This window comes from Amphiprion ocellaris, chromosome 2 (assembly GCF_022539595.1).
Source record: "Amphiprion ocellaris isolate individual 3 ecotype Okinawa chromosome 2, ASM2253959v1, whole genome shotgun sequence".
NCBI classification, from domain to species: Eukaryota; Metazoa; Chordata; class Actinopteri; family Pomacentridae; genus Amphiprion; species Amphiprion ocellaris.
Window position 1 is genome coordinate 929,866 of NC_072767.1, and position 13,279 is coordinate 943,144.

The window sequence follows — 13,279 nt, forward strand, 5'->3', positions numbered from 1 at the left end:
ATGAGATGCGTCTCATGAACTGGATGACATAAAGACCTGCAGCCAGCAAGCAAGCAGAGCTTCTTTGTTCTGTAAATAGCACCACTTTGTACGACACACATTGCATTTGCTCAGATAACACACAAAAAAGGAAACACATAATGAGATGTTTAGTTGCTTATCATCATTTCATCTTAAATTACAACAGAAACATTCAGTATGTACAGGAATGTCATTCTGCGCGGTGGTAGTCATGCCCAGTAAAATATACAGATTGTAAACATCACAACGTCACTAAGCGTGGTTAGAATTTCTTTTTGTGGTTACATGTGTAAAACCCAAAAAAGAAGAAGGAAAAAAAGCTTAATTATTTACGATAAAGCAAAATGTGGTTTGTTATTGAAATATTCTGAAGAGCAACTGCTGTTAGAACAATAATAAGAATATATTTCTTCCACCATTATGAAAAAAAAACACAACTTAAACTGACTCCTATTCATCACATTGAACTGAAAACCTCACTCTAATCATGAATTAATCAGCAGTGCTCTAATTCCAACACTTGAGACACCACCTGAGTTTCTAGGTTTGTAGCCGGTACACAGCCTTTCCAAAAACCTAACCACCAACCTCCTTCTCTTCTATTTGTTCATATACAGATGACTATTTGATACAGGATGTGGTTATAATCTTCAAATGCTTCTATAGGTATTTCATGCCTGGTACAGGAGCAGCGGAGAACGTTCACAAAGCAGGAAGGACTGCTGTGGTGGTTGCTCTGGTTCAGAGCTTCTTCACCTCCTAAAGATGCAGCAGGCGGACAAGCGCAGGCCTTCGCTGTGAATGGCCTGTTTGTTCAAGCTCAAGTACTGCTTGGAGTCTGTCCCACACACCAGGAGGAGAAAAGGAGGGAGTCTGCCTTTCTAAAAGACACATTCATCTGTCCTCTTAAAACGGGACAATTTGTGTAAAAGGTGCCATTTACAGTATATAAATGTAAAGAACAACTCTCACTGCAAGTCTTACAGGCATTTCTTTTTTCTTTTTTGTTGTTGACTCTGGAGAGTTTGCATGTTAGGCTGATTTACAAAGTGCTGTGCAAAAGCCACAAAATGTAACCGCGAATACAAGATTTTAGATCTGATCATTTCTTCAGAAGGAGACTGTGATAGTATTCCACAAAAATAAACTGGTGCCTTTCGATGTTTCAAGTAAAGGAAGAAAATGTAAAATGCACACTAATATTCTCATTCACTCATTCTCACAAACACAGATTTTGTAGTGTAAAAAGGCGAATCCAACATTCAGAATTTGCACCTTATTTGGTCATATTGGTTTTGATCAAAGACACGTTATAAAAGAATAATCCTCGATGATGTGGTAGATACCTGGTGTCGTCAAATTAATCATCTCTGTTTTGTATTACACATGAAAAGTGGGAAAGCTTCGTAGCAACAAGGTCAACTGGGTCTGCTGGCTGGGTCGAGCAAGTGTCAGTCATTATATGGAGGCGGTGCTCTGCTCAATCAACCCCAGTACCTTGCACGAGGCACATTTATTCTCCATCTGCACATTTGGCCTTGTTTATCTACTCTACTGCGCCCCTTATGGGTGGCCACTGCGCTAATCAAAGCCCACTAGAAGCAATGTTTCATAAATATGGACACATTTCTCAATGAAACTCTATTTAAAACCACACGAGGAGGTGAAGTTCTTTGTAATCTATATAAGAGGGCACAGTGGATCCATTGAAGCCGGTCGGGGGCCACGCAAGAAATAACAAGCCTCCCTCTTCTCCAACCCTCTTGATGAAAAAACAATTCGTCCGCCCTGATAGGTAGAGCTGCTTTGGTCTGAGTGTTGCATTGTGGGACTGCAGAAACAGAACGCTGCCTCTGCCCTCGGCTGCCCTCCTCTGTCTGCTATGGGCTGGAGGGCACATGGATGCCGTTCTCCCTGCATCCCTTGGCCTTGTGCAGAGCAGCCTGTATACGGAAGTGTGTCCGTGATTCCATCGAGTAGTTTTTGTAATTTTGTCTAGAAAAAAGCAAAAACAAAAACTCATTTACAGCAAAACTAAATCTAAATCCATAAATCACAAAATTATTTAAAGTAAACTGTAAAGTAAACCTTGACTTATATTGCAAAGTTCAATATAAAACTGAATGAAAAACAAAAAGCTGAATGGATTAATATTTACATAAATACAGTGTCATAAGTGATGACTTGTAGTTAAACATTATGTGCACATATCTGACAAAAAATCCCCTCAGAATCAGCAAATTTTTTTATGTACAAAAACTTTAGTATGTATATTGAAGCCATCCAAAGCTTTACCTTCATACTATGAATATTTTCAGTTACAGGCCCTTGAAGTGCGTAAGAGTAGGTTAGGGTTCATGCTTTTCACTTCACATTACATATAAAGGCATTTTGAGCCCTCGTATCTTCATAAATACAGCAGATAGACACATGAAACTTCCATGGCTGAAAAAAACATTTGAGCTCTGTTAAAAGCTGCAACCAAATCCATTCCAGGTGTCCCAATCTAAAGACAAAATCTCCTTAATTCACTGGAGAAAACTGAACTGAACACTATCAGATGACAATCTGAAAGACTCTCAAACAAGCTGAATCCTGCAGACTAGTTATCAATGAGATTTATCCAAACTGTTCTATAAAACACAAGAACAAAAATGTCCCTTCATTTCACAGCCAGAAGTTACAACTGTGAGTGTTCAAATAAGCCTAGGAATCCTGTCTAGAAGATGATCCTGGTATCAAAATGTTCCTTTCAATGTCTAGAACTTGTTCTGACCAACCACCTATCACACATGCCGGTATAAGCCTTGAAAGTTTACACAGAATACACTTTTTAAAGTTTTCTCTGGTAAATTAAAACAGAACAAAAAACAGAAACACATCCAGGGTACCAACTGCTTCTATGACTCCATGTCATAGATATCAACCTGCAACAGTTTTACTGTTCAAACTATGATAAATACAATTAGATTGAGGCTCAAAGTTGGTTGAAGAAGAAAAATTTGATTTGGGATCGAGATTGTGACTCCTGGAGAGGACGGAAACTTGATCTGGTTGCAGTTTTTAACAGAACTCAAATGTGTTTTCAGTCAAATGCGTGTCTATCTGGTCAAAAATAATGGAAAAAGTAATGTGAAATAAAAAGCACAAAATTATTGTGCAATGTTTTTGGGTATGATATGCTAAAAGTAAAAGATGTATAATTATGGCAAATGCTATTAAACTGAAGAATAGAGTTAAGATGTGTATGATATACATAATGATTAATGTTCTGGTAATGATTCATGTTTTGATGATATTGTGTGTCTGTGGAGGACACACACACACACACACACACACACACAAACACATACACACAAACAAACAAACAAACACACACACACACACACACACACACAGCTGGAAGATCATCAAGTAAAACATATATTTTTGGGGTGAAGACAAATCATATCCTTTGCAAATAAATGAAATATGGAGTACACAAAACATAATGGTGTATACTTAAGGCAATATAACTGTTAAAAATGTATAAGAAACATAACAATACGTAATGGTTTACTATCCATAAAATCTGTCACAAAATAATATGGGTAAACGTGCATGAAGGCAGAAGCAAAGTCTGAACATGTCTGGACATGTCCCCTCTGGGGTATGACCTACTGACAACCTAATGTCCTCTCTGGGGTATGACCTACTGACAACCTAATGTCCTCTCTGGAGTATGACCTACTCCTAATGTCCTCTCTGGGGTACAACCTACTCTTAATGTCCTCTCTGGAGTATGACCTACTGACAACCTAATGTCCTCTCTGGAGTATGACCTACTCCTAATGTCCTCTCTGGGGTACAACCTACTCCTAATGTCCTCTCTGGAGTATGACCTACTCCTAATGTCCTCTCTGGGGTACAACCTACTCTTAATGTCCTCTCTGGAGTATGACCTACTGACAACCTAATGTCCTCTCTGGAGTATGACCTACTCCTAATGTCCTCTCTGGGGTATGACCTACTCTTAATGTCCTCTCTGGAGTATGACCTACTGACAACCTAATGTCCTCTCTGGGGTATGACCTACTCCTAATCTCTTCTCTGGAGTATGAACTACTGACAACCTAATGTCCTCTCTGGAGTATGACCTACTGACAATCTAATGTCCTCTCTGGGGTATGACCTACTGACAACCTAATGTCCTCTCTGGGGTATGACCTACTCTTAATGTCCTCTCTGGAGTATGACCTACTGACAACCTAATGTCCTCTCTGGAGTATGACCTACTGACAACCTAATGTCCTCTCTGGGGTATGACCTACTCTTAATGTCCTCTCTGGAGTATGACCTACTGACAACCTAATGTCCTCTCTGGAGTATGACCTACTCCTAATGTCCTCTCTGGGGTACAACCTACTCTTAATGTCCTCTCTGGAGTATGACCTACTGACAATCTAATGTCCTCTCTGGGGTATGACCTACTCCTAATGTCCTCTCTGGAGTATGACCTACTGACAACCTAATGTCCTCTCTGGAGTATGACCTACTGACAATTTAATGTCCTCTCTGGAGTATGACCTACTCCTAATGTCGTCTCTGGGGTATGACCTACTCTTAATGTCCTCTCTGGAGTATGACCTACTGACAACCTAATGTCCTCTCTGGAGTATGACCTACTCCTAATGTCCTGTCTGGGGTACAACCTACTCTTAATGTCCTCTCTGGAGTATGACCTACTGACAACCTAATGTCCTCTCTGGAATATGACCTACTCCTAATGTCCTCTCTGGGGTACAACCTACTCTTAATGTCCTCTCTGGAGTATGACCTACTGACAACCTAATGTCCTCTCTGGAGTATGACCTACTCCTAATGTCCTCTCTGGGGTACAACCTACTCTTAATGTCCTCTCTGGAGTATGACCTACTGACAACCTAATGTCCTCTCTGGAGTATGACCTACTGACAACCTAATGTCCTCTCTGGAGTATGACCTACTCCTAATGTCCTCTCTGGGGTACAACCTACTCTTAATGTCCTCTCTGGAGTATGACCTACTGACAATCTAATGTCCTCTCTGGGGTATGACCTACTCCTAATGTCCTCTCTGGAGTATGACCTACTGACAACCTAATGTCCTCTCTGGAGTATGACCTACTGACAATCTAATGTCCTCTCTGGAGTATGACCTACTCCTAATGTCGTCTCTGGGGTATGACCTACTCTTAATGTCCTCTCTGGAGTATGACCTACTGACAACCTAATGTCCTCTCTGGAATATGACCTACTCCTCATGTCCTCTCTGGGGTACAACCTACTCTTAATGTCCTCTCTGGAGTATGACCTACTGACAACCTAATGTCCTCTCTGGAGTATGACCTACTCCTAATGTCCTCTCTGGGGTACAACCTACTCTTAATGTCCTCTCTGGAGTATGACCTACTGACAACCTAATGTCCTCTCTGGAGTATGACCTACTCCTAATGTCCTCTCTGGGGTACAACCTACTCTTAATGTCCTCTCTGGAGTATGACCTACTGACAACCTAATGTCCTCTCTGGAGTATGACCTACTGACAACCTAATGTCCTCTCTGGAGTATGACCTACTCCTAATGTCCTCTCTGGGGTACAACCTACTCCTAATGTCCTCTCTGGAGTATGACCTACTCCTAATGTCCTCTCTGGGGGACCCGGTGAGGTCGTTTTCTTACAATGTCTTTGTCATGAGAAGTTTTTATCATCTCATTTTCCAGCTATTGATAAAAAAAACATGTTTTTCACATCATTCCATTTAAATTTTTAAGTTACCTTTTATTCCTTTTAGGAAATTATTGCATTCCTACTCCAAGTTCTTTATCACTGATGATATCATACAAGGGGTGATGCACAAACACGAAGGGACGGAGAATAGGAGGAAAAGAGTGGAAAAATGTTTACAAAATGGATGGTGTCATTCTTCTATTGCTGTTCTATGTAATATTCATCTTTTTCAATGATCAAAATGTTCAAAATCTGCTACAAAGTGAAAAATAACATGAAATCATTCTTGTATCGACAAAAATAGAATACAAATAAATAATACAAATGATTATTCTTAACCAAAATGACAAATGGCATAAAAACACACTGATTGTTATATGGGTAATGTTTGACCCACTTATGGAAGAGAGTAGGGTCCAATCACTCACACATCTAAAGGTTAAATGTGATTTAGTAACTTTTGAGCAAATATGAAGCACCTCGATAGCACAAATGGGTCATTTCTGTGCAAAATTTGTTCCAACTCAAAGGACTAAGTACCGGTAGCTCCTCCTTAGCAAAACAACCTTTATTTTCTATGCAAGTGATAAGATGATTCTTATACGGGTCATTTTTGACCCACTTATGGAAGAATGTAGGGTGCAATAACTTGTGCATCTAAGGGTTAAAGAAGCTGTTTGGACATTTGAACACGGTCACGTCTCTGGTCCATGATTTAGGATTTAATTTCCACGTCAAAATCTCAGCTCTACGTACTTCTAGGGCCTGTAACTCTGAAAATATTCATAGTAAGAAGGCAAAATTTTCCATGACTCCATTAAACATACTAAAGTTAGCGTACATAAAAAGTCCTCTGACTCTGAGGGGACCAGGTTGGAGGCACTGATGACCCAAATGTGAAGGAAAGATCTTCTACGATTTCAACAAGCAAATGGTGATTTTAAAAGTTTCTCCATGAGTCCAGATGACTTTAACATGGGTTAATATATAATTGAGGGACTTTCGAAGTCCACGGGATATATCTGCATACATTTTTATTAAAAGTAAAAAAAAGCAATATTTTTTTATGTTCATTATGATCATGTCTTTACAAATTCCATAATTATTTATTAAGGAAACCATCACATTAATAAAGATGACTGGATATCACTAAAATGTCAACTAAATAAGCGTCTGAATTTAATACCAACCACCTTCTAATGAGCTAAACAATAATAAAATGAGCTGATTCAGAAATAGTTTGGATTGTGTTCTTTTATTAAGTTGAGATAATCATGACCGATATTTCCTTTGTGGCAATATATTATATTTAATATGTAAAATAACAAATTAAATCCTTTTCCACTAAGTTCTCCATTACAAAAACACCTCTCCAGGAAGTGTGTTAATTCCAGATCACATGACCTGCTCCACATGATGTCATTTCCTCCTGAAGAAAAGACTGGCCAGACTCCAAGGCTTTCTGACGCGTTTAATATAAAGTAGTCAACAGGTTTACTACAATATCTTTATAGATAGCTTTTAATTTCAGTTTTACTCAGTTGTCTATATAATATTTCAAAGAATCTTTCTCTAAAATGCCGTGTGGTGTTTAGTTATAGGCGGTCATGGTGATTTTAGGCCTGAAAACAGCAAAAAATTTGACTATTTTACAAAAAGTCCCGTAGTTATATATTGACATATGTTTTTCTGGTTTAAAAACTTACTTTGCAGCTTCTAGGAGTCTGATCGCTTCGTCTTTCCTGCCTTGTTCCAGACACAGCAGCCCATGCTCCAGCAAAGCGTTAGGAACCAGGTAGTGGTCGTACTTAATCTGAGTCTCACTGCACACAATGAACAAATCCACACGATGGTGGATGAATAAAGACTCCCTTTAACCCTTGTTCAAAACTGAGCTAAATGTCAGCACCAGCAGAAGATAATTAAATCAGGCTAAACGACATCTGCTTTTCTCGTTTGGTTTCGTCTGCACATGTCTTGCAGACTTACTTGCAGAGGACGAGGGTGAAGTAGTGTTCGGCTTCTTCTTGGTGTCCCAGGTGTTTGAGACAAAGTCCCTTCAGGAGGCTCAGCAGACACTGATCATCTACGGTGAACTCCGTCCCTGAGAAACAAAACCAAATAACAGCTGAACTCTGGACGAACATCCTCCATAATTCCATCTGCACACAACATCCTATTCGAACAAGCTTGAATGAAGTTAAGCATCTGTACAGCATCAAACACATTTGGTTGATTCACTTCAGAGGAAAATAAAATTATAATTTTATTCCATGAGAACGAGCTTTGTGAATGTGGTTAATGCATTAGCGTACTTGGGATGCTTTCAAGTTTAGCCTGCGCTTCGTCCAGTGTTTTCAGCATGCCCTCAGTCAGGTCTTTGTGTTTGCCAATGACTGTGTAGCCGTTCCAGATGTACATCATCTCCTAGACAATGAACAAACACAAGCATGGACCATGCACAGGAGACAATCAGTGAAGTTTATATTGATATAGGTGAATATGAAAAAAAAAAATTCTCTGCAGCAAACCTTGGAACTCAATTTAACAATAATTGACGTGATATCACTGGTTCAATGGGCTCAACTGCTGTGAAACTTCAGCCAATCAAATAACAAATAAGTCCTGCAAATGTAGAGTAAAACCTATTAATCTTTTTAAGTTAATTCAATTTAGAAATGTAAGTTTCTCAAAAGCCTTAAAAATGCGAGTAGTTTGGATGATAACTTAGTTTGAAGTTGCCTTGTGACTAAAAAACTAACAAAAATTGAGTAAACTTGCAAAAACAAGTTCAGTAAACTCAAAATCAACTCATCTCATTGACAATAATTATAAACAGACTTGCTTTCCTTTTACATTTCCCAAGTTTAAAGAGCTTATCATTAAAAACAAAAGAAAAAACAGCCTCAGAGTCAGTACAAAGACAACCTGTGAGGCAGCTCCGGGTTACCGTGACATAAATCAGAAATCTACAGGTATAAGGACTGAATTTAACACTAATTATGTCGTGGTTAGATTATTATGAAAAGAAAAAAACAGAATTTCATATAACAAAAACATACAGCAAGTTTCCACCATGTCTACCTTCTCAAACTACAAAAAACAAGAGTCTTTGTTAGAGATGGATAATTTTAAATACATTGTTGGACAGTTGTACCTCTCTAAATTCAGTAAACTCATTCATACACCTTATTATTTTAAGTCAAATTGCCTCAGGTTAGAAGAACTCTTGTTTTTAAGTGCTAAACGTGCCTGCAAATATGGTCCAGTTAACGAGAAATAAGCTAAACTCATATATTTACATTAAGTAAACTAAAAAAAAAAAATAAAAAAAAAAGAATTAATTTGGCCAAATTCCTTCATGGTATTTTACAGTACCATAAAGCTATGTTATGTTACGTTATGTTACGTTATGTTACGTTATGTGGCGGGACACGATTAAAAAAAATTAATCTAATTAATTACAGGCTTTGTAATGAATTTATCACAATTCATTGCAGTTTTGTCAAATAGCAATATTTGACACAATAAGCGAAGTTTTTCAATTCAAATAAAATTGTGGTTGACAGTTGAATCAATGAATAGACATATACGTGTTTATAATTTAAAATTTATTTTAAAAAAGGAAAATGGGACATATAGAAAAAAGTGATTTTGATGACTTTAAAGCCTGAATTTAGGTGTTTTTTCCACTGTATGGCACATAAAATCAGCATAAGTAGTTCAAGGAGCTTCAGAAAGTTGAAAATCCAGAGATTCATTCTGTTTTCATCTTTTCTGGGTCTGATAAATGGTGTCATTTTGATGGTTCTTTTTATAGGAATATCAATTTTTATTTATGTATTTTTTTCCATAAACAAAAAGTTTATAATTAAGGTATTAAAAGAGATATTTTTGTTGTTTAGGTTATTCCTCCTCCAAGGAGGCAGAGCCTCAACAGATTAAAAACTTAAACCACAAAAATGTTTCATTTCTGTTTATATGCATTTTTCATCTGTCTGCTACATTCACAGATTACTGCAAATCTAAGTGCAATTATAGCGATTTTATTCAACATTTTAAGACTTTCTGTAAACTCAAGCACTGTCTAGAAAAGTGGTCTATTATGGGATGGCTACACCGTTAGCCGTTAGCATGACTCGTAGCTAACGTTAGCTCTGGTGCTAACAGCAACATGTTTTACATTGAGGTGATACCGTCGGCTTGAAGTGCTGCAGTGATCAGAAAACTCTTTGTTGTACAATTTGTACACAACCAGGCTTTTATCCAAGCTGCCATAGGGAAGATTTTTAAAAGAAAACTTTCTGTCCAACAAGCTCAATCTGGTTTTCTTCACTGTTCACCAGTGCCTGACTTCACTCAGTGCTTCCTGTGCTTCTTCTTCATGGCTACAAACAAACTTTAGGTTCATTACCGCCACCTACTGGGCTGGAGTGTTCATCAGAGTTACCGGTGTGCCAGAAATGAGGGAACTGAGGAGGGCGCAATTAATTGTGTTATTATTTTTAACGCGTTATTTTCGCTGTAATTAATCAATCGAAATTAACGTGTTAAAGTCCCAGCCCTAGTTATGTTATGTTATGCTCTGCTATGCTATACTATGTTATGTTGTTTTGTAATGCAGTACTATGTAATGCTGTATGCTGTTTCGTTTCGTTCCATTAATGCAATACTTTACTATATTATGTCATGTTATGTGATGCTATGCTATGCCATGTTATGTTATGCTATACTCTGCTATGCTATGCTGTTTTGTTATGCTACGCTATGTTATGCTATACTCTGCTATGCTATGTTAATGCTATGTTATGCTATGTTCTGTTCCATTTCATTCTGTTATGTTACACTGTTATGTAATGCTATGCTATGTAACGCTATGCTATATTATGCTATGCTATGACATGTTATGTTATATAAAGCTATGCTATGTAATGCTATATTATGATATGCTACGTCATGTTATGTTATATAAAGCTATGCTATGTATTGTTATGCTATATTATGCTATGCTACGTCATGTTATATAAAGCTATGCTATATAATGCTATGCTTATTATGCTATGCTACATAGTAAAACTATGGTATGTAATGCTATAGCATGTTATGCTATGCTACATAGTAAAGCTATGCTATGTAATGCTATGCTATATTATGCTATGCTATGTCATGTTATATTATGTAATTAAGAAAAGTGTTCTGTAATGCTATACTATGCTACATTAGGCTATGTCATGTTTTGCTATGTAAAAGTTAATAAAGTTGTATCTTTTGTTTTCTCTGCTCATACAACTACGTTTAGCTCGGTGCTACAGGCTTGATGCTTGAATCAATCACCAGGAGACCAAAAGGACCCATGAATTAAAGGAGTGTAAAAGTGGGTCTCAACACGTGGAGCCATGGTGACATACATTTATCCAGACAAACACTTTCTGATCCACCCCAGCTGCACGACAGGTTTGTGAAAATGTCCGTGTAGTTTCTCATTCATCCAGGTCATGGTTATCCAAAGTTGTTTAGTTAGTTGTTTTGGATTGATTGAAACAACTTTGGATAGGTTTGTGAAAAGTCGACTCTCTTTGGCCTTTAACAGGGTGACATTTCTGGAAACAGAGTAAATATTAAACCTTGTAAACCTGCTTTATGAACAGAGGTTTACCTCCACTTTGCTGTGTGAAGCCTGAACCACGGCAGTTGATTGGTTTTTCTGATTATTGGAAACAGTTCATTCAAATTTCAAAGCACTGTCCCACATGGTGAACAGGGACATGTTGAAATGAAACTGAAGTGGATTTCAGATGTAATTTTAAAGTAGTTTTCATCCAGCACTGACCAGCGGAGGAGCAGGAAGAGGGATGGGGTTTTCTGCAAAGTAGCGTCGGGCTTTCCTGATAGCAAACTTCTCTGTTGGTAAAGATTTTCCTGCTATTTTCTGCTTCAGCCCCGGAACCTGCCTGAAATTTAACACACAGACATACATCAGCATGTAGAGAAAATAAGTTACAGATCTCAAAGACAGTTTAAAAATATCAAAAACTATTAAATTCTTGCTGTTTTCACATCACTGACCGTCCCGATTTCTTCTAGCACACATTCTCTACCAGGGACAGTCTTTTCCTGGATGATGACACTATGACGTCACACATACAGTGGGTACGGAAAGTATTCAGACCCCTTTAAATTTTTCACTCTTTGTTTCATTGCAGCCATTTGCTAAAATCAAAAGAGTTCATTTTATTTCTCATTAATGTACACTCAGCACCCTATCTTGACAGAAAAAAACAGAAATGTAGACATTTTTGCAAATTTATTAAAAAAGAAAAACTGAAATATCACACGGTCATAAGTATTCAGACCCTTTGCTCAGTATTGAGTAGAAGCACCCTTTTGAGCTAGTACAGCCATGAGTCTTCTTGGGAATGATGCAACAAGTTTTTCACACCTGGATTTGGGGATCCTCTGCCATTCTTCCTTGCAGATCCTCTCCAGTTCTGTCAGGTTGGATGGTGAATGTTGGTGGACAGCCATTTTCAGATCTCTCCAGAGATGCTCAATTGGGTTTAGGTCAGGGCTCTGGCTGGGCCAGTCAAGAATGGTCACAGAGTTGTTCCGAAGCCACTCCTTTGTTATTTTAGCTGTGTGCTTAGGGTCATTGTCTTGTTGGAAGGTGAACCTTCGGCCCAGTCTGAGGTCCAGAGCACTCTGGAAGAGGTTTTCTTCCAGGATATCTCTGTACTTCACCGCATTCATCTTTCCTTCAGTTGCAACCAGTCGTCCTGTCCCTGCAGCTGAAAAACACCCCCATAGCATGATGCTGCCACCACCATGTTTCACTGTTGGGATGGTATTGGGCAGGTGATGAGCAGTGCCTGGTTTTCTCCACACATACCGCTTAGAATTAACGCCAAAAAGTTCAATCTTGGTCTCATCAGACCAGAGAATCTTATTTCTCATAGTCTGGGAGTCCTTCATGTGTTTTTTGGCAAACTCTATGCGGGCTTTCATATGTCTTGCACTGAGGAGAGGCTTCCGTCGGGCCACTCTGCCATAAAGGCCCGACTGGTGGAGGGCTGCAGTGATAGTTGACTTTGTGGAACTTTCTCCCATCTCCCTGCTGCATCTCTGGAGCTCAGCCACGGTGATCTTTGGGTTCTTCTTTACCTCTCTCACCAAGGCTCTTCTCCCACGATTGCTCAGTTTGGCTGGACGGCCAGGTCTAGGAAGAGTTCTGGTCGTCCCAAACTTCTTCCATTTAAGGATTATGGAGGCCACTGTGCTCTTAGGAACCTTGAGTGCTGCAGAAATTCTTTTGTAACCTTGGCCAGATCTGTGCCTTGCCACAATTCTGTCTCTGAGCTCCTTGGGCAGTTCCTTCAACCTCATGATTCTCATTTGCTCTGACATGCACTGTGAGCTGTAAGGTCTTATATAGACAGGTGTGTGCCTTTCCTAATCAAGTCCAATCAGTTTAATTAAACACAGCTGGACTCCAATGAAGAAGTAGAACCATCTC

At 38.7% G+C, this 13,279-nt stretch overlaps 1 protein-coding gene across 4 annotated transcripts in view; it reads right to left on the minus strand.

The window, feature by feature from the left end:
- Positions 1-130: 130 nt before the first annotated feature.
- The window catches only part of ttc39a (tetratricopeptide repeat domain 39A), a 56,417-nt gene continuing 43,268 nt past the window's right edge, over positions 131-13,279 (minus strand). For all 4 annotated transcript variants that reach the window (XM_055004284.1, XM_055004273.1, XM_055004291.1 and 1 more), the window contains 5 exons: positions 11,600-11,720; positions 8,085-8,196; positions 7,759-7,873; positions 7,476-7,592; positions 131-2,016 (listed from right to left, as the gene is read on the minus strand). In XM_055004284.1, the coding sequence (XP_054860259.1) occupies positions 1,902-2,016; positions 7,476-7,592; positions 7,759-7,873; positions 8,085-8,196; positions 11,600-11,720 (580 nt within the window). In that variant the 3' untranslated portion in view covers positions 131-1,901. The remainder of the gene's footprint in view (positions 2,017-7,475; positions 7,593-7,758; positions 7,874-8,084; positions 8,197-11,599; positions 11,721-13,279) is intronic.